Genomic DNA, 22,342 nt, shown 5'->3' with positions numbered 1-22,342 from the left:
CTTAAAACTTGTTCCACTATACCCAGTAGCATCAGGCCTCTCCCGCATTAGTATGTGCTCTACAATTTAGAGAAAATCTATGGGAGATACTCTTTGGTGCTGGGCACTGGAGTAGCCAAACCTTTGATGGTTCGTTTCAGAATAGCATGGGGCTGCTTCTTCCTCTCCTACAGAAATACAATAGATCCGTGATGGCGAACCTATGACACGCGTGCTGGAAGTGACACGCAGAGCCATCTCTCCGGGCACGCGAGCTGTTGCCCATTGCTGTTCCGGATTCTGGCGTGCCAACTAGCTGGTTTTCCGGATTCTGACAGGCCGACTAGCTGCCGACTAGCTGGTGTGTGGGAGTTCTTGAAACGGGAAGAAAAGCCTCCCGGTGTGCATGCACACGCCGAGAAGATGATTTTCCAGTTTCTGGCACGTACACACACGCATGCACGCATGCTCCCATTTTGGCACTTAGTGCCGAAAAAGTTTGTCAACACTGTGATAGATTGTTCTTTTTTCTGATGTGAATATTGAAGAGTGTGATGAACTTTTGCCGGTTTTGAAAAGCCCAATAACTGCCCCAGCTTTTTGCAAAATTTCTGCAGCGCACAGAAATTTTAGGTATAGGATCTTCGGTAGAAACAATTAGCAAGTTGCTCTAGACATATGGGAGCAGTTAATGTTCACCACAGCATTTCAAAACATTCCAGAGTTCAAATGAGCCATCATCCCTGTCCTTGAGCAGCAAATCCATGTGCCAGTGCATGGATCAAGGATAGGATAAAGCCTTTCTATTTAGAAATACAGCAGAGCAGGGGTGTCAAACTCACGGCGTCATCACATGATGTATCGGGACTTATTCCTCCTTCGCTAAACGGGGTGTGGCTGGCGTGTGACACATCCGGGCCGCGGGTTGGGAGTTTTGACAGCTCTGCTCCAGAGCCATATTATCCATCCAGCCATTTCATTGTATTGGTGACTGCTGGACACATATAAATTCACTTCAAGATAATTTGTAGATTGAGGCAAGGATTCTTTTTAGCCTGTTCTGGTTGTTTCCTAGCAACATACATGCGAGTTGTCCCATTTTACGACTTTTCTTGCTCAAGCTGTTAAGCAAACCACTGCAGATGTTAAGTTAGAAACACAGTGATTAATTGAATCTGGCTTCCCCATTGACTTTGCTCATCAGAAGGTCGCAAAAGATGATCACATGAGCCTGAGACACTGCAACCGTCATATATACGAGTCATCTGCCAAGCGTCTGAATTTTGATCACATGACCACGGAGGGATGTCATAAGTGTGAAAAACTGTCACAAGTCGCTTTTTTCCCCCCCAGTGCTGTTGTAACTTTGAACGGTCACTAAACAAAGTAACTTTTTTACGGCCTACTTTTTTCTGAAGGACCTCTTCAATAGCTCCTTAGTGGGATCTCAGTCCCTGACCTGTACAAAGTCAGTGTACATCCTTCGTAGGAGCTCTACCAATATAGGATTGAAACATAAAAAACAGAATCTGGTAAATTAGTTTTGCATGGAAACGGGATGGGGTGTGTCTTCACTTGCAATTCAGGTGATGGGGGTAATCTGTGGCATGATGCACAAACCCACCTTCCGGCTGAGATCGCACCCATTTCCCACACAACCTATCACCCGCAATGCTACAAGCCTTGCTTTGACTAGCTTTTTCCGTAATATTTAATTTGCCTTTACCAAGGATCCTACCCAAAGCCAATGATTGGAAATTCTAAATTTCAAATGTTACTGAAATGTTACAACAGTTACAAATCATTAAATTAATTTGTATCCTTCTAAAAGTATTAGACTAGACTATAGCCTCTAAAGATGATGTCCAGTATATGTCCCTTTTTGCCATTCTATGTTGCCTCCAGCAATATTGCAGTTTTCCTAAGAGTTCTCAGTGACATTTGAAAACGCCAGTTGAGAAACTTCTCCAATTCTGTTTGCTTCATTTATTTTAGGTTTTGCATGTTCCGAATATTTTTGTAATGTCAAGCACCCTCAAGATTTGCTTAGCATTTTCTTGTGTTCATTCATTCATTCAACTTCTGAAGAGATTGTTTATTGTTTGTTTTGCAGAAGGGGAGTCATTCCCCCCCCCAAAGGGTATAACGGTATTCATTCAGAGACTGAAGTTGGTGCTGTTGAGAGCTATATTTTCATTCAGTTTTTGTGAGATTTTGGACATGAAACCTAGGTTAATAGCCTTAGTTATTTGATACTTTTTAACCTCTTTTCTGTGCTTCTTAAGTTGTGTCTCCAGGTTTGTTTTGGTTTTTTTTTTGTTACCATCTCTTCGAGCGTGTTTTATTGGTGGGAGTTTATAAAACAATTGGTTTGTATTGACCTCATCTATAAAGTCTAAAGTTTTACAACTAAAATGATGCAGAACTTTATAGATGAGTAAATCCTCCACTTGACTGTCAGACACATTTTACCTTGGATTGCTTATACTGTATATCTATGTTTTTTCCCCCTCAACAAAAATATTTTCTGAAAATGCATAATACGGATTAATTCAGCTTTTGTCATTCTTTTTCATCTCTTTAAATTATGGAGACAATTTTAAATCAAGAGAATGTCATGCATAAAGAATGGATATATCAAATCCCATGTATGTCTGTCTTATCCACATCTGCCTGCACACATGAATAAATACACCACAATCTTTCTCAAACACCATTCTCACAAACATTTCATTAGAGACAGTTGGAAAATAGGAACTAAAATGAGGTTATTTACAGTGTTTGTAAATTTTAAATTCAGTAGAGTAATGTCAGAACAGCAAAAATGCATAATGATTTCTGATACTGATTTTTTGCTGTTTTCTTTTTTTTTCTTTTTTTCTTTTTTTTTTTTTAAATTTGATTTATATGCCGCCCTTCTCCGGAGACTCAGGGTTGCTTACAATGCACTAAGCAATAGCCTTCATACTTTTGTATATTTATACAAAGTCAGCTTATTGCCCCCACAACTGGGTCCTCAATTTACTTACCTTAGAAAGGATGGAAGGCTGAGTCAACCTTGAGCCTGGTGAGATTCGAACCTGCAGTAATTGCAGGCAACTGGTCTTAATAACAGGGTGCTTTAGACCACTGTACTACCAAGGCTCTTGCAACTCTCAACGGTTGCAAGGAGATAATAGATGTAAACCAGGGGTGTCCAACTTTGATAACTTTAAGACTTGTGGACTCCAACTCCCAGAATTCCCCAGCCACTATGGCTGGTTGAGGAATTCTGGGAGTTGGAGTCAGCAACTTTAAAGTTGCCAAGGTTGGACAACTCTGCTGTAAACTAATCATTAGTTTTAAGGAAGTGTTGGTCAACGTTAGAGGTACTAATTTTCAAAACTTTTCCAGTATGGAGAACACAGCTAGTGCCAAAGATGAACCAATCCTTTAAGTATGCAGGCTTCTTCCAAAGAAGCAAATTGTTTTCAGGTTTGTGCAACTGAAGCAACTGGTTTTTCAGTAGTATCTTTTTATTTTTGTGGACAGGCTACATTATTCCAATAAATGTAGTGTCATGAAGATTATTAATAAAATGCAGAAATAAAGAGCAGTGGATTCCTTTTGTTTTAGGGGTTGTTTTGCCATATATTTATAGGCTTGTGCAAACAGTTCAGAAGGCCATCTTGGAAAACCCTGGTTTGAATCTATGGTGGGAAGGGTTGGCGTAATGAAGAAGCTAGGATTGCTGTGTTAGAGTGAAGTGGCCATGCTGAGCCTTTGGGAGGACACTAATGCTTTGAGCAGTAGGTTCAGGGGTGACAGCAACTTTTGGCTGTGTCTGTACCATTCACTTTGCAAACTGTCTCTCTGAATGACGTGGAGAGTTCTAGTAGATTTGGGACTATGAGCACTTGAAAGAAGATTTACAACTGCCAAGGTACAGTTTGATTATGTTCTTGTTATCTTCTAATGAACTGCAAATTTCTTTAGAAGGTCAATTTGTTGCCTTACTGTTGATTCATGCCAATACAGCCATTGCGATTACATATAATAATTTCTGGATTCTGCTTTTGTATGTGTACATTCCCCCCCCCCCATCTCCTGATCTTGGTTCATAATTTAACTTTAATACGCATTTCGATTGGCATTTGATCACATGTATAATTGAAGAGATGAGATTCATCTGAGGAAAGATATACTGATTCCTAGGTTATGGTTAATTTTCTTATGACTGCACTAATCCTGAATCGCAAAGGTAACAGCAAAACATATTAAATGACAACTAACAAAGAAGACGTAATGGTAGCATTGATCCTCAGGGGGGCAAAAAATCTTTGGAAAAAAGCATTACCAGTGGAAAATCCACAATGCTTCTACAATAAAAGATTTGTGAACACAGTTGTTAACTGAGCTTCTTGCTTCCAGAATCTTCCGCATTTATTTAACATTTCAGAATTAATGGTGGCTAGGAAAATAAACTCACTGGAGAAGAGCCTAATGCTGGGAAAGATTGAGGGGACGGCAGAGAACGAGGTGGCTGGATGGAGTCACTGAAGCAGTCGGCATGAGCTTAAATGGTCTCCGGGGGATGGTAGAGGACAGGAAGGCCTGGAGGAACGTTGTCCGTGGGGTCACAATGGGTCAGACATAACTTCTCGACTAACAACAAGAAAAATTTAAAAAAAAAATTTTTTTTTACATCTAGATAACAAATGATTTTTAAATATAATCAGGTATCCCCATTCTGAGTTTTGGGGTATGATAGAGTATTGTTTCAAAGAGTTCAAATAATGCACATATTTTGTATCTTGAGAGCGACAAATAAGGCTCTTGTTTTGTTGGCTGAACAAGAAAAGGGTTTTCAAAATGCTTTAGACGTATTAATTATACATAGTCATGTTATTCTGTGGCGGCTAAAAATCAGAAGAAACGTAGTGGCACCTTTTCAGACCCCCTTGGGTGATTCTTCTCAAGGTCCACGTAAATCCCACTAATCGTACACGGTCTACCTGAATTGACTTCTAATACTTCACTATCCAGAATATTATCACCAGCCTGCAAGGTTATACAAGATATACGGGATACAGTTTCAATTGGATTGCCTTTTGGTAAGTACTGGCAGTTATGAGTGATAATGCTCCGCCTCGGAGAGAAATTAGTAACAGTGTATTGAACTCCAGCTGCTTATTGTACCCAGTTGATTATTGGTCAGATCTTAGGTAGAGGTTCTCCTTCTGCTTGCTGCAAACCAAAGCTCACGAACCATTTTCTGAGAAAAATACAAAAAGATACGAAATAATGATTGATAGATTTGAGCTCATTAGTGTAAATAAGGTTTGCTGTGATACTGTTTTCAAATTGTTAGTCTTGGGTGCTGAGATTCCTGTGAAATGACAGTTCTCTTTCAGGGATGGAAGAGACCCAGTTTGGTCTAGTGGTTAAGACACCAAGCTAGAAAGCAGGAGACTCTGAGTTCAAGTCTCTCCTTAGCCATGAAAGCCAGCTGGGTGACTTTGGGCCAATCACCAGGAGACAGTGAATTCTAGTCCCGCTTTAGACATGAAAACCGGCTGGATGACTTTGGGCCAGTCACACACTTACAGGGTGGTGGTTGTGGGGAAAATAGGAGGAGGAAGCGTGTTGTGTGTTGGGTAAATTCACCTCCTTGAATTATTTATAAAAATAATGGCGGATATATTAAATAAATGAATAAATAAAGGAAATAAAGGAAAACCTTTGATATTGTTTTTTTCCCCAAATTTAATTTGAATTGCTTGCCTCCTGTTGGATTTCATCTTGTATTTTGTACACTTGTTAACAACAAACAGCAAATTGGATGTATCCTTTCATATGACATTAAAGACGAAGGGTTGAAGGTGGTGGGCTCAAAAGAAGGATATTTCAGCGAAAGTAATGGAAAACGTGCACATTCCAGCTAGTAACAAATTGATTTGGGTGATTCCCGAATTCTGGTTTTAACAGTTTGTTGAACTCTTAATACTTTACTGACATGATTTTAGTCTGACTTGCAATTTTTATTATTATTATTATTATTATTATTATTATTATTATTATTATTATTATTATTTTGTAAAGATTTTTTTCCTACTTTTTGCAAAGAGACTGTTTGTGTACTGCCAGGTTGACGAGGTTTTGCCTGTTTTAAGGTATATTACAAATATGCGAATTGCATCAATCCAGCAGACGTACTCACCGTTTTGAAAACATCATTTTACCTTAAAATCACATGTTCCATTTTACCGGCCTCCTTCATATAGAAAATACATTCTCTTTGATACTAGTATTTAAAAAAAAAAAAAAGAAAGAAAGAAAACGAAGCAAACTCTTCAGTATTTTCTATGTGGAAGGAAGTTTTCTGTACATTTCTCCCATGTCTTTTACATCATGGTAGTTTGAATAACCATGCTTCCATATTCACATCAACTTTTTTTGTTTTTGTTTTTCCAATTTATACACAGCACTTGCTCTGAAATTTGGGGACTGAGTACACCAAATACGATAGATCAGTGGGATACCACAGGCCTATACAGCTTCTCTGAACAAACCAGGTGAATATTCTGCCCTGTGTCTCGTTGTAGAGATCTTGCGGGTGGGTTCGGCTTTTCAGGGGTCTTTACCAGTTGCAGTGCTTCCTAGCAACAGAGCCTTTTAAACACGGATGTTGTGTTCTCAGTTGATGTTTTAACCAACAAAAGTTCTCTTCCTATTAGTGCTGTGGGAAGACTTGGGAGGGGAGGGGGGCGTGTGACTTCATAATCTGTTCTTCAGTTAAAAACATGGGGGCATTTTACCTCATACCAGGTTACTAAGTGTGTCTTTAAAAATGCTTGCACACTATGTATTTGTATATATGTTTTTTTGTTTTGTTAAGAATCAGGTATGTGCACTCAGAGACAAGAAAACAACTTGTCTGGCTTTTGATGGTTCCTTTTTTTTTTTCCTTCCCATGTCACCCTATTTGCATTGTGTGCTGAGATTTTTGTCTTTCCCATCCCATGAGTCATAAATTCATCTGCATTTGTGTAGGCCTAGGCAGTCTTTATCTTAAAACTAGCAAAACTTTTCAACTGGTAGCAGCAAGGGATGCAGAAATCACAGACAAGCACGCTGTGTCGTCTGATGGAAGCTGCGTGTTCTATGCCAGTGTTTCTTAATCTGAGCCACTTTAAGACCTGTGGACTTCAACTCCCAGAATTCCCCAGCTAGCCCTGCCGGAAGTCCAAAGGCCTTAAAAGCAGCTCAGGTTGAGAAATACTGTTTCATGCAATGTGAATTCCTTTGGTATCCGACTGCTATAATTTTATGCGCAGTCTTGTACAACCTATATTCTTAGCAGCAATAATTGTCTGTTTTAGCCTAGTGTTAAGTGTTGCTGATGAGCAGACTTATTTATTGTTCCGTCAGTATGACACACACACAGATTCTTTGATTCAAGGGCCAGTAATAGCAGTGTGTGCACTAACCATGACACTACCTCTCCTATTGCAAAGAATATTGCAATGTCGAAAGATATTGAAAAATGTCTGTGGCAGCTCTTTTGCATTGTTCTTTTTCGGGTAGGACGGAAGGGTGCTCTAAGCGCCATAGTTCTGAGTAGGTCATCTGAAATATGCTGCAAGTCAACAACTCAGAACATTCTGGAATATTTTTTCCCCCCTCTCTGTAGGTCTCTTGATGGCCGCCTCCAAGTGTCCCATCGTAAAGGATTGCCGCATGTCATTTACTGTCGCTTGTGGCGCTGGCCTGACCTTCACAGCCACCATGAACTTAAGGCCATTGAAAACTGTGAATATGCTTTTAATCTTAAAAAGGATGAAGTGTGTGTAAATCCTTACCATTACCAGAGAGTGGAGACTCCAGGTACGAAGATGGCAAGCACGGCTGACGTAAAGGGGTTGGCTAATGCAGGCTTCCCTTACTAAACCTCCGACATAACGTTCAGTGTGTACAAAGTTGAATCAAAAGGAACGTCTACGTTATTTCCAAGGGTTTGAGCGGGAGTTAATCCAACTTTTAATTTTTCACAGTGGCACGTAAATATTGAGAAAAGCATTGTTTGTTGTATTGAATGCATGTGTTTGGCACTTCCTGGCATAACTTGGAGCTGCAAAGAGTTGCAAGCGTTCGCCTCAATTAAAATGACAGAACTCCTCAATTATCTTTCTTTTCTGCTTTGTTGTAGAGACTCAAGTGGCTCGAAGAATTTTTAATATAGAGACATCTGAACGATACGTTTGTTCACCTTTCTTTGGTAGTTCCAGGGAAAGGATTCCATCACAATTTGGAGCAGCCACTTAAGAATGCTTAATTGCTTGTTTTCCCCCAATCCTCTGTAATTTCTAAAAGAAAGTTTGTTCAGATGGATTAAAAAAGGGTTTCTGAGGGCAGGTTATTGCTTAATTGTTAACATGTCATAGGTGCAAGGAACTGAGACTGATAGAAATGGTACCACACAGGAGCCTGAGTGGCGTAGGAGGCTAATGCCTCCTACTAAGGCAGCATTTAACATCCAGTTGCCTGCAATTACTGCAAGTTCAATTCTCACCAGGCTCAAGGTCGACTCAGCCTTCCATCCTTTCTAAGGTGGGTAAAATGAGGACCTGGTTTGTGGGGGCAATAAGCTGACTTTGTATAAAATATACAAAAGTATGAAGGCTATTGCTTAACGCATTGTAAGCCGCCCTGAGTCTCCGGAGAAGGGCGGCATATAAAAATAAATAAATAAATAAATAAATTTTAGTCTCACATCTACCACATGAGCTGAGAATCTATGGAGATTCTCAGCCATCCAGGACCATGGTTGTCCCAGAGGTGCTTTTTCAAAAGGCAGCTGGACTTTGAACTTATTTCACCTTATTTTCCAAAGTACCTGAAGGCAAATCAAGAAACATGGATAGAAACTAATCAAGGAGAGAAGCAACCTGCAATTTAGAATAGAATAGAATAGAATAGAATAGAATAGAATAGAATAGAATAGAATAGAATAGAATAGAATAATAATAATAATAATAATAATAATAATAATAATAATAATAATAATAATAATAATAATAATAATAATATAATAGAATAGAATTCTTTATTGGTCAAGTGTGATTGAACACAAGGAATTTGTCTTTGGTGCATATGCTCTCAGTGTAAATAAAAAGACAAGATACATTTATCAAGAATCATAAGGAGAATCTTCCTAACAGTGAGAACAATTAACCAGTGGAACAACTTGCCTTCAGAAGTTGTGGGTGCCTCATCACGGGGTTTTTTAAGAAAAGACTGGTTAGCCACCTATCTTAAATGTAAGAATAGGGTCTCCTGTTTGAGCAGGGGGTTGGACTAGAAGACAGTCCCTTCCAGCTCTATTCTGATTGGTTGATTATTTTTCCTTGAAGATGTGTCACTTCTCATTCAAGAAGCTTGAACTGGAGAAGCTTCTTAGACCGAACTGAAGAACTTCAGTTCCCAGAACTGAAGAAGCTTCTTGGATGAGAAGCAAAACATCTTCAAGGAAAAACAAAGGCCAGTTGCCTTTTGAAAAAAGCACCTTTGAGATATATGAGCCGAGAAATGCTACAAAGTGACTTTAGTGAATTCTGTATCTGGATCCCTCTCCTTTACATTTCATATCTACTGTTAAAGGGTTAAACAAGAATCAGCGAGATCCCGTTTGGATCTCAGTCTTAAAGATAACTTCATTCTCTTGGTCCAGTCATCGCTTTCCATTCCTTAGACTTCCACCCTTTCCTCCTGGAGTGATTCTGGAGAAAATAAGACAAATTTCTGCTTGTCAGAAGAACGTGTGAAATAAAGAAGATAACCTTTTCAGTAAATATGCCTAGGAGACTCTGGCTAAGTCTTCAGACAGCAGTACTCATATCCACCATGAATATTTGCATGTAACATATATTAAGTCTCCTCCTCCCCAAGTGTTGATTCTTAAATTAGCATTTTATGCTAATTGGTGTGATTTTCTCCATGTTTACCTTTGGGTTTAATCTCAAATAAGCATAAAAATGAACGGTCAGTGCTTTGAATTAAAACCTTGTCATACAACTTTAGAGTCTGCAATACGTTTTATAGAGGAGTATGTGTATTGTTGTGTATTTAAACATGGTTAAACTGTGCTAAACTTTTTGGGTTGTTTCCCCTCTTCCCAGTTCTGCCTCCTGTTTTGGTACCACGGCACACTGAGATTCTGACTGAACTTCCTCCTCTTGATGACTACACTCATTCCATTCCTGAAAACACTAATTTTCCAGCAGGAATTGAACCACAAAGCAATTACATACCAGGTATTCCTGTAAATGCAAACAGAACTAAACTGAAATCCATTGTATAATGTGCCAAAAGAAAATAACAGCATGGGAAGCATGATGCTTGCTAGGATTGGTATTTCTTTGTAATTGTTGGAGCGCTCTGGGTCCAACTAAAAGTTTTTCAGCCATCATCAGAATCTTTGCCAGTGTACTTTTTCATAAAGAAAAGAAGAAAGATGATCTTTGACAGCATCTTTAAGAGCCGTGGTGGCGCAGTGGTTAGAAGGCAGTACTGCAGGCTACTTCTGCTAACTGCTGGCTGTCTGCAATTTAGCAGGTCGAATCTCACCAGGCTCAAGGTTGATTTAGCCTCCCATCTTTCTGAGGTTGGTAAAATGAGGACCCAGATGGTTGGAGGCAATATGCCGACTCTGTAAACCGCTTAGAGAGGGGCTTTTAAACCACTGTGAAGCAATATATATGTCTTACATGCTATTGCGAGTAGAAACTTCCAAAGGGTTACAAGCTCTGCATTGGTCAGGACTTTCCTGATTTAATGAGGATGAGTAAAAAAGCTCTATGCACTTACATGCGTGTCTAAGAACAGTTTGGGACCACAATGTCCAGAGCTTCCCCTTTTTTTCTATTCCCATTCTGAGAAAGACCACCATCCCACATCTCTCCCAAAAAAATCAAAGACTCACTCCACAGTCTTAAAACTAATGTCTGAACATGTCTACGCTGGTTTAAAGATTGCAACCTATGGCTTATAGAATCGGGGAAGGGAGAAAGAAGGGATGTGCAAGTGACTGTCTAATTTTTTTTCCTCTGAACCTGACATTGATAGTTTCTTTGCTGCCTAATAGTGGCAATGCGATTTCTGGCCAGAGGTATGTTTAGATAGGCTCAAGGGCTGTAGTTTGATTCCTAAATATTTTGTCTATTCTTTGTTTATTGATAAAACATCTAGTGTCGATGGTATTGAGCAAAGGTTTTATTTTAAAGGGTTCTCAGTTATATTTTGCTCTTGGTAGAAACACCACCCCCTGGCTATATCAGTGAAGATGGGGAAACAAGTGACCAGCAGTTGAACCAAAGCATGGATACAGGTAAATGCCTTTATTTTTATGGTGTGCTCAAGTCTTCTGGCCATTTTTTGTTACGTTTTTACATATCTCTGTGACAAAATATGTTCTTAGGTTGTATCAGTGTTAAGTTTTAAAGGGTATGTTGGTTTATTTGTTGATTTAAACTTATTGGCCACCAAACTCCAGTGGACTCTGGTGCTGTGCATAATATATGAAAGATTTAATGGCTGCTTCGAGCAAGGAAAAAAATGCAAATACCTTTGTTTCTATCTGGAAACCGCTTCTGGACTTTGTGCTTGAGGTAGAAAAAAAATGAAACTTTGATTTTGGGTTTTACTGATTAGATAGATATGGCGTAACAGCAAATGGCTAGTTTAAATTACAAGCAAAGTCAATGGGAAGCCAGATGCACTTAACAGTTGTGTTACTAACATATTAACTGCAGTGATTCACTTAACAGCGGTGGCAAGAAAGGTTGTAAAATGGGGTAAAATTCACCTAAATTTTGGGTGCTCAATTGCAGTCATAGGTGAAAGACTACCTGCACATTTCATATTTCTTGGATTATTAGATACTAAAAGGGCGATGGGTTAGTAAATGCTCTTTTCAGTAGGTTAATATATATCATCTATCCTGATTTCTTAACCTTAATTTTTGTTATGTTATTGCTAATACAAATAAGATAAATTCTAAGCTAGTTACTAGAACTAATGCTAAGGTTCTGTCATGGCAATCATAGTTCCTCCCATCCTTTGTCCAAACATTTTCCAATCTTTTCAACATTTCATTGAGTTGAGGAAAGAATAAAAGTGATTCCAGGTTCTTTTGACTACCGTGTCCAAAGGTAATGATAACTTGTGAAAAAAATGGCATCTGGATCTCTGTCTAAATGATTTGTGTGGTGTGTTTGTATGTTGTGCACACAGGCAAGAGGAGAAAAAACAAAATAATGTCCTTGATTGTTTTCCCAGGATCGCCGGCAGAGCTGTCTCCTAGTACACTCTCTCCTGTCAATCACAGCCTAGGTAAGCAGGGAATGCTTTCAGTAACTGAATTGGATAAATGTCTTTGCTTTAAGAAATAGGAAGAGTACTCTATTTAGAATAGAATAGAGAATAGAGAATAGAGAATAGAGAATAGAATAGAATAGAATAGAATAGAATAGAATAGAATAGAATAGAATAGAATTCTTTATTGGCCAAGTATGATTGGACACACAAGGAATTTGTCTTTGGTGCATAGGCTCTCAGTGTACATAAAAAGACAAGATACATTCGTCAAGAATCATAAGGTACAACACTTAATGATAGTATAGGATACAAATAAGCAATCAAATCATACTAGGAAACAATATAAATCATAAGGATACAGCAACAAGTTACAGTCATACAGTTATAAGTGGGAGGAGATGGGTGATAGGAACGGTGAGAAGATTAATAGTAATGCAGACTTAGTGAATAGTTTGACTGTGTTGAGGGAATTATTTGTTTAGCAGAGTGATGGCGTTTGGGAAAAAACTGTTCTTGTGTCTAGTTGTTCTATTGTGCAGTGCTCTATAGCATCGTTTTGAGGGTAGGAGTTGAAAGAATTTATATCCAGGATGCGAGGGGGTCTGTAAGCATTTTCACAGCCCTCTTTTTGACTCATGCAGTATACAGATCCTCCATGGAAGGCAGGTTGGTAGCCATTGTTTTTTCTGCAGTTCTAATTATCCTCTGAAGTCTGTGTCTGTCTTGTTGGGTTGCAGAACCAAATCAGACAGTTATGGAGGTGCAGATGACAGACTCAGTAATTCCTCTGTAGAACTGGATCAGCAGCTCTTTGGGCAGTTTGAGCTTCCTGAGTTGGTGCAGAAAGAACATTCTGTGTTGTGCTTTTTTGATGATGTTTTTGATGTTAGGTGTCCACTTTAGGTCTTGAGTTATGGTAAAACCTAGAAATTTGAAGGTCTCTACTGTTGCACGCTATACTATGGGGGACGCATATCGGTTTCCTTCCAGATGGGAGACTCCAACTCCCAACAGTAAAACTAGCCAGTCCTCAATTTATGTCCATAATCGAGCCTGGAATTATGGTCATAAGTCGTTGCATTCATACCTTGAGGCATTGGGTCCAGATTCAATTTTTTGACAATTTTTTCAATGGCTGTTAAGCAAATTCATTGCGTGGGGTTTTTTTTTTTTGGCCAACAATTGGAATGAAATGCCATGATAAATGATAAAAAAACAAGGCCAATTGTGGTCACATGATTGTATGTGGGATGCTGCAAATGGCCGTAAAGGCAAGCTTGTTGCCAAGCACCCAAAATACGTTCACATGACCACAAGGGGAGGGGTACGGCAGTCATAACTTTGAAAATGAGTCATTAGGTGTTGGGGGTGTCTATCGTAACTTCATACAGCCGCTAAGTCATAAATTGAGGACTACCTGTACTTTGTTGGGATATTACTAGCATACTGTATGTTTAATGACAATTGTATCAATTTATGGGTGCCTCAATTCTATCAATTTATAGGTGCCCATACAATTCATTAAAAATCAAATGTTGAGTCTTTTAACTAGCTCCAGTAACTTGTTTTAATATTTTTATGGACTGTGTTTTTGGAAATGAGCTTCTGAAAACGTGAATCCTTTACTGTGCTTGTGGGCACATTAAATCAAGATGGTTTAATCTAGGACCACATTATCATGGAAAATGTGGTGCCAAAGAGTGGAACAGAAAGGGGAATAAAGATATGAAATTGTTAGTGAAAATAAAGTTTCAGGCAGAGTATAACTTCAACTCAGTTTTCCCCTGCAAATAAAAAGAAGAGACGGCGTGAGCATTCCCTAAAATTAAGACGTTCAGATTGTTTTGTTGCGTGAGGTGAGTTAGAGCAAACATAGACTTTTTAATAAAATGTATTATATTTTTATTTTACCTGTTTAAACAGCAGTTAATTTTTGGAGTAAGCGAAGGAAGTGTCCCCTCAACCACTGTCCCGCCAGAGCTTTGATTATGGTTTCACTGAAAAGATGGACATTCCTGCTCTGTTTCAATAATGGTAGCCGTGACTTATCAGATCCTTGCCAAATACTGAGAAGTAGAGGGCATATAAAGAAAGATTTTTAAGAATGGATTTCTTTCTTTCTCCCTGCCAGACTTGCAGCCAGTTACCTACTCGGAGCCGGCCTTTTGGTGTTCAATAGCATATTATGAACTAAACCAGAGAGTGGGTGAAACTTTCCACGCATCGCAACCTTCGCTTACCGTAGATGGCTTCACGGACCCATCCAACTCCGAACGATTCTGCCTAGGTTTGCTCTCCAACGTCAACAGAAACGCCACGGTGGAAATGACAAGACGGCACATAGGTAGGGGTGGGTGGGTGTCTGATCCCCTGATGAATTACCAGTCTTCTGCCCTTCATAGTTCAGTTCAATTCATTCATTCTTTCTTTCTTTCTTTCTTTCTTTCTTTCTTTCTTTCTTTCTTTCTTTCTTTCTTTCTTTCTTTCTTTCTTTCTTTCTTTCTCTCTCTCTCTCTCTCTTTCTCTTTCTCTCTCTTTTTCTTTCTTTCTTTCTTTCTTTCTTTCTTTCTCTCTCTCTCTCTCTCTCTCTCTTTCTTTCTTTCTTTCTTTCTTTCTTTCTTTCTTTCTTCTTTCTTTCTCTTTTCTTCCCTCCCTCCCTCCTTCCTCTCCTCTCCCCTCCCCTCCCCTCCTTTCCCCTCCCCCCTCCTCTCCCCCTTATATAAAAACATTTCCCTTATTATAAACAAGCAATACAAGAAGAAGTAAACTCAGTTCTTTCGTTTAGTTTCATAACTATGGCATGCTAAACTATAAAAGAATAGCAATCCAGGTAATTTTCAAAATGATAGAAGGGGACCTGAGCAGTTTAGATGTTAACCTTCAGCATTTCTCTTTCCTCTGTTCCTTGTTCCCCCACCCAGGAAGGGGAGTTCGTCTGTATTATATCGGTGGGGAAGTTTTTGCTGAGTGCTTAAGTGATAGCGCAATCTTCGTGCAGAGTCCCAACTGTAACCAGAGATATGGCTGGCATCCGGCCACTGTGTGCAAAATCCCACCAGGTAAGATATGTAAAACCAAACTGCCCCCCCTCAAATATATTCAGTATATTAAAATACATGTCCAGAACTGTAAGGCAGATTTCTTCCAAGTGATGTCTTTAGACGTTCTGAATGTCAAATCCTTATTTTCTAACCAGGAGAAACTGTGCCTGGGAATATTGAGAGATTGAATTCCAGCATCTCCAAAAGCTGTTCCATTTTTTAAAAAAAAATTGCTGCTGAATCTTTAAAGAGATGAGTTATGTAATATTAACCTGGAGAGGATACTGGTAACTTACAGATAAAGATTAACAGAGTTGGAAGGGACCTTGTAAGTCATCTAGTCCAACCCCCTGCCCAAGCAGGAGACTCTACACCATTTCTGACAGATGGCAGTTCAGCCTCTTCTTGAAAGCCTCCAGTGATGAAGCTCCCACAACTTCCGAAGGCAACTTCTGTTCCATGGGTTGATTGTTCTCACTGTCAGAAAATTTCTCCTTATTTCTAGATTGAATCTCTCCTTGGTCAGTTTCCATCCATTGTTTCTTGTCTGGCCTTCAGGTGCTTTGGAAAATAGCTTGACCCCCTCTTCTCTGTGGCAGCCCCTGAGATATTGGAAGACTGCTATCATGTCTCCCCTGGTCCTTCCCTTCACTAGACTAGCCATGCCCAGTTACTGCAACCTTTCATCGTATGTTTTAGTCTCCAGTCCCCTAATCATCCTGGTTGCTCTTCTCTGTACTCTTTCTAGGGTCTCAACATCTTTTTTATAGTGTGGTGACCAAAACTGGATGCAGTACGCTAGATGTGGTCTTACTAAGGCCTGGCAATAGTAATAACCTCCAGCTGTCTTTCCCTTTCATATAGGTTGCAACCTGAAGATCTTTAACAACCAGGAATTTGCTGCTCTTCTGGCTCAGTCTGTGAATCAGGGCTTCGAAGCCGTGTATCAGCTCACCCGCATGTGCACCATCAGGATGAGTTTTGTTAAAGGATGGGGAGCTGAATACAGGTACTTGGTGGAGCTTTGAAGAATTCCCTTGTGGCAGGGTGGAATTCCCAAGCCTACATTCAGGTGCAGTCCTAGCCTTCGCACAGAATCCACCTGGACTAGCCCTCATGCTTGGCAGTCTTTTTGCATACAAATAGTGGTGCTTTAGGTCAGGGGTCTCCAACCTTGGCAACTTTAAGACTTGTGGACTTCAGCTCCCAGGTTTGCTGGCTGAGGAACTCTGGGAGTTGAAGTCCACAAGTCTTAAAGTTGCCAAAGTTGGAGACCCCTGCTTTAGGTCACCTCAGGGTCTTTTGTGAGAAACCCAAGCTCTTTTCTCCCCGGACAGTTAAAAAAATTCCAGTGAGAGGGCTGACAAATGGCAGAGAAATTTAAACTCTGTACAAAGAGAGAATATTCTCACTTAATACCTCAGCAATCCTTGGGCCCATGTAGACAACTTTTTTTGGGAGACAAAGTCCATTCGGCTTCAATTTGCACCTAGGCGAGGGAGGGGTTTGAAAGTTGATGTCGAAAGGCATATCTAGCCTGTGAAATGTCTTGTGGTTTCTCTGCCCCCCCTTTCCCCCCCAAAATTCCTTCCCATTGGTACTTTAAGCTTTACAGTTCCCTGTGGATGTTGTACAGCGTGAAGCAGTGATCAAGTTTTGTAAATGAGTTTTCTTTTACTTATTTATTTTATACCCCACCTTTATTATTTTGATAAAAACAACTCAAGGTGGCCAATATATCTGTTGCTCCTTCCTTCTATTTTTCCCCTCAGTAACCACCCTGACAGGTAAGTTGGACTGAGAGAGAGAGTGACTGGCCTAGCTGACTTTCATAGCTAAAGCAGAACTGGAACTCACAGTCTCCTGGTCTCTTTAACTGGAGCCTTAAGCCAAAGTAGGCCAAACAGACTGTCTCTAGTTCTATAGAGTTTACTAAAGAGAGGTTCCATATGTGCTTGACATCTTTTAACCTTTAGTTTTAATCTTTAGTTCTCTAAAGTGCCAACTTTGATTAAATTCTTCTTGTGTCATCGTGTTGCAAACCAGTTGTTAATTTAATGATTTGTTAAACAAATGTATACAGCCGCCCAGATCACACACAATTTTTTTTACGAATTCGTCATATAATAAAAATCCATAAAAACCCCACCCCACCACTCTTATTAAACATTTGATTATAACTTTCCAAATCCTATTCTACCTCTTTATTAAGCACTTAATCTACATGTCATCAGGGCTTTTCTGATCTATCACATGCATTATGTTATTCCGAAGAAAGGGAAAATTTAATATGAACAGTGGCGCAAACTTTAAAGATGAAAGTGCCCAAAGTAAGTAGGACTTGCAATTTGTTTTAGAAAAGAGATAGTTGCTTTTTTGTACCCAGATAATAAAATTGCAACTTGTGCAGTAGGACAGATACCTTCAAGGCCGGGCTGATAGGCAGAAGAAAAGCTGCACGTGAGGGAGTTGTTATCTCTTAGCAAGGTTATGTGTGTGTGTGTGTGTGTGGAAATAGGTTAAGTAAGAAATGGGTAGTTGCCATGAGAAAGGAGAAAGGGAGAAGCAAGCTCAAAAGCAAATGTACAGGTAACTGGAAGGACAAGAAAAAGCCATTTTGACGACACAAGAAGAATTAAATTTGCCCTTTTGCCTTCTCAATAAGTATCAGATTTGTAATTCCCTAAGTCATTGTGGGTAATTACAAATTGGGGAAAAAAAACACTGGCTTGATAAATTAGACAGTCACAAAGTACCGTGTTTCCCCAAAAATAATACCCTGTCTTATATTTTTTTTTAACCCCAAAATAAGTGCTTGGCCTTATTTTCGGGGAGGTCTTATTATTTAGGGGTGCGTGGAGCAAGATGGGGCTCCGCTTGCCGTCTTACCTGATTTCCAGCTCTGCGTTTAAATATTTTGGGGGAGGGCTTATTTTTGGGAAGGGTTATTTTAGTGCATGTGTCCAAAGCCCGATTGGGCTTATTATCGGGATGTCTTATTTTCAGGGAAACTGTAATTATTTCCCCTTATAAAATTGGTCTTCGCCGAGACTTAGGTGAAGATAGAAGCTCCCTTCTCACGTTTGACTCCTGGTGATATCTCCCTATAGTTTCCTTGCTGGATATAGGGGAAAAGTTGGCTATTTCCTCTTGAAAGATGTGTTTTTAAACTTATGCTCTACTCATCAGCCTGGTGTTCCTGGTAGTTTCCCACCCAAATGCTAACCAGATGTCTCCCTGCTTAACAAACAGATAAACCCTGTTGCCTTTTCATGTCCTCTGTGATGGCTAGTGATTACCAACCAAGAGGCCACAAAGAGGTGGAAATTAGGTACCAGCAGTGCTGATACACGGGTGGGGTAGGGTTGATGGAGAAGGGGTCTAGGTTATTCTTCAAGTGCTGGCCTGTAATTAAACTGTGTATGGGCAGGCCTTGACTTATGACCACAACCGAGTCCAAAATTTATGTTGCTAAGCAAGTTAGCAACCAAAATTACTCCCATGTCAAATCTTACTTAAAAGAGAATCGTTAAGTGAGTTTTGCCCCATTTTTACAAACTTTCTTCGCCACAATTGTTAAGTGAATCGTTTGCAGTTGTTAAGCTAACAACCCGGTTGTTAAGTGCGTCTGGCTTCCCCATGGACTTTGCCAGAAAGTTGCAAAAGGGACACTGCGACCATCATAAATATGAGCCAGTTCTTAAGCACCTGAGTTTTGCATCTGAATTTTGATCACATCAGAGGTGGGATTCACTTACCTTCCCTACCGGTTCGCAAATGTGAGTACACGCGTGCTCACTTCACTCGCGCCACCTCCACGTATGCACACGGCCTTCTGCGCATGTGCAGTAGTCGCACACTACGTCCAGGCGGGTGGGTGCAGCCTCCTGCAGTCACCGCTACCGGTTCGTGTGATTCGGAGAGAACCGACTGAATCCCACCACTGGATCACCTGACCACAGAGATACATACGGCAACAGTCGCAAGTGTGAAAACACAATTGTAACTCAATTTTTTTCCAGTGCCATTGTAATTTTCTACGGTCTCGAAACAGTCAGTTGTAAGTCAAGGTCTACCAGGCATTTTATTCGGCTGGTGTGCTGTTTTCGCAAATGCCACAAAGGCTTTTTATTCATTCATTCATTCATTCATTCCTTCTCTGACCCCTCTTCCCCCCCCCTTTTGCCTTTCAGGCGTCAAACGGTAACAAGCACTCCGTGTTGGATCGAGCTGCACCTGAACGGGCCTCTACAGTGGCTGGATAAAGTATTGACTCAGATGGGGTCTCCCTCAGTGCGTTGCTCTAGCATGTCGTAATCTCGGAGGGCTCAGAAGTCCTGGCAACGGCTCGTTCTGTCGCAGTCAATGCGTGCGTGGTCTCCATGAACTGTTTTCCTATCCAAAAAAAAAAAGTTCTGAGAGAAAGAGAGAGAGAGAGAGAAAGCACTTGAGAATCTCATCAGTTTTCAAGCACCTTGTGGATTTTGTTTCTTATACTCTGATACTAGGTGAAACGTTAGTGTATAGAAACACCTTCTCCTGAAGGAGGGAGGGACATTTAAAGACTTTTAACGGTGTTTTTTTTAAAAAAAATTTATTGGGTATATATAAATTGAGTGTCCTACAGGTTTACTAATAACATGGGCAAGTACAGTTTTAGCAATAAGTCGGGAAGCGTCTCCAAAGCGTGGCACCATGTTTGCAGTCCTAGTTAACAGTTGTCCGCTGGTAGATGTACGGAGCTCCGGCTTAAGCAGACATCTCATAAAAAGCCTACTAAATACTTGGTTCTCCATATCTTTTTATATTTTTCTATCCATATCGGCATGCCTGCAGGCTTTTTTACACTGCCCTCGAAGAAGTGCTTGTTACAGAAAGCTTCCAGCTCCATTCTCTTCAACTGCTGACGAGAGAGAGAGAGAGAGAGAGATATTAAACGTTGGGTTTTATCACCTGAAAACTTGATGGACCCAAAAACGATGCAAATAAATTTCTTAACCTTCCTCACTCCTCAAAACGATCAAATCCCAGTTTGAATTGGGACACGCCCTGTCCATTCAGCAAATGCATTTCTTGCTGGCAGTCACTGCTGCCGTCCTTCAGATTCGCTTCGTATCATTTATTCACTAATTGTAAGTCAATTCGGTTTTTATAACCAATGAAACAATCAAATTTTCTCCTAACCGGTGAATCAGTCAACTTTTCTCCCTCGCCCCTTGCTGCCTCCAAGACCTGAATGTTTCTATAATCCATGATTGGTAGGTTTTGCTTCCGGTTTCAAAACCTACTTAAGAAAGACAGCAGGATATTCTTCGTCGCGGAGAACGAGATTGTCAGGTACGGCTTAATTGATCCTTCCTTCCCTATCAGGAAGAGGGCTTGTGTTCTCTTCCTTAAACTTTCTCCATCAGCCCTCTGTCTAATACACCATCGGATGTTAACAGTGGACCTGCAATGCCTGCCTACTTCCCTGGAAATAGTATTTTTATGACGTGTTTGCTTGCTGGGCTTCTAAATCAAATCGACGAAGGGGAAGGCCAAACAGGTGACTGCTTCCTTCCGTTATCCCCCCCCCCCCGCCCTCCAAAATCTTCCTTCTGCTACATCTGGAGTCCGAAGGGAAGGAAGGGGCGTGAGGAGGGAGAAGTGAGGCCACCGCGTCTCCCGTTTTATTGGAGAGGAGATCTCTGCTTCACTATTTCCTTCTTGCAGATGGCGGAACAGGGTTTTTTCCTGGGTGGGTTGTACAAAGGAGCATTTCACCAAAGGTTGTTATTTTGTGTGTGTGTGAACGATAAGAATTGAGCCACCAGCGTCCATGATAGGATCTTCTTGGCAGAAGCGGCAGCAGTTTCTATGGGTTGCTTATTGCTTGACCAAAGGAACAACCTTCCGAGTACATGTTAGGGTGAACCTTAGGACACTCCTACATCTGGACCTTGCTTTAAAAAATAAAATAAAATAAACATATTTTGAATTATATTCTACAGATACGTCTGGGTTGGGTAAGGGTTGGGAAAAACTGTACAGAAGGGTTCTGACTTGAAAAGTATACATCTTACTAACCATCTTGTGATCTAGCTGTCTGTCCTCTTCGTCGTGGCAGTAGCGGGATTGCTTTTCGTCTTGTTTCTTTCCTTTCCACACCCCCTGCCCCCCCCCCCAAAGTTACTTTGCACTAGCCTTGTACTTCGTAAGTACACCTAGTGGCAATTCTAACTTCGACAACTAATGTTTGGCCAGTGTTAAGCTTTGTAATCGGCTGCCTGAACCCGAAAGGCAACGAGGGGATATTATTATTATTATTTTTTATGCCGTAACAAAATAGGGCATAAGAGCAATACCAAAAAAAAAAATTTTTTTTTTAAAAAAGAAATAACTCCGGTGGGAGGGAGGGTGGGTGGAAATCAAGTGTGGGCCGGGCAATTCAGAAGAAGAATTGGGCAAAGAGTTACCAATTTGTGTAGTTTTACCAGTAGCCTCATGTATTGGTAGAACTTGTAAAACCTAAAAGAGGGATGCTTTCATCTGTGTTGCATTTGCCTAATATGTGAATACACTAATAAAAGTTTTAATTCTCACTTTGGTTCGTGTGGTGCTTTGGTGGGAAGACTCTGGTCAGGGGTGTCAAACTCGAGGCCCGCGGGATGCATCTGGCCCATGGAGTGCTTAGATCTGGCCCGTGGGGCCGCCGTTGAAAACGGAAGGACCCGTTCCGCGGTACCTCTGCCAGCGAAAACGGACCTCGGGGGGGGGCTGCGTGCGGCCCTCCCGAGCTCTGTTTTTGGCTGCGACGGGCTCCTGCAGCCCTCTGCCAGCAAAAATGGAGCTTGGCCTTCCCAGCCTTCATTTTCACTGGCAGAGGGCTGCAGGAGGCCGTCGCAACCGAAAATGGAGCCCGGGAAGACCCCACGCAGGCTGCAGGATGTTGAGCTGGCCACACCCCCGAGCTGGTCAGCCCCCCCGAG

The 22,342-nt window shown here is 40.7% G+C and overlaps 1 protein-coding gene across 29 annotated transcripts in view; it reads left to right on the top strand.

The window, feature by feature from the left end:
• Window positions 1-21,955, top strand: part of SMAD2 (SMAD family member 2) — a 53,913-nt gene extending 31,958 nt beyond the window's left edge. For 24 of the 29 annotated variants that reach the window (XM_034403876.2, XM_087885528.1, XM_087885527.1 and 21 more), the window contains 9 exons: window positions 6,444-6,533; window positions 7,652-7,845; window positions 10,137-10,271; window positions 11,270-11,344; window positions 12,295-12,348; window positions 14,465-14,677; window positions 15,255-15,392; window positions 16,239-16,383; window positions 19,568-21,955. In XM_034403876.2, the coding sequence (XP_034259767.1) occupies window positions 6,444-6,533; window positions 7,652-7,845; window positions 10,137-10,271; window positions 11,270-11,344; window positions 12,295-12,348; window positions 14,465-14,677; window positions 15,255-15,392; window positions 16,239-16,383; window positions 19,568-19,691 (1,168 nt within the window). In that variant the 3' untranslated portion in view covers window positions 19,692-21,955. The remainder of the gene's footprint in view (window positions 1-6,443; window positions 6,534-7,651; window positions 7,846-10,136; window positions 10,272-11,269; window positions 11,345-12,294; window positions 12,349-14,464; window positions 14,678-15,254; window positions 15,393-16,238; window positions 16,384-19,567) is intronic. The other 5 variants (XM_087885539.1, XM_087885541.1, XM_087885540.1 and 2 more) reach the window with 1 other exon arrangement.
• Window positions 21,956-22,342: the final 387 nt, after the last annotated feature.

Source organism: Pantherophis guttatus, chromosome 2 (assembly GCF_059756535.1).
Source record: "Pantherophis guttatus breed Tessera chromosome 2, ASM5975653v1, whole genome shotgun sequence".
NCBI classification, from domain to species: Eukaryota; Metazoa; Chordata; class Lepidosauria; order Squamata; family Colubridae; genus Pantherophis; species Pantherophis guttatus.
This window is presented reverse-complemented; position numbering and strand designations above follow the sequence as displayed.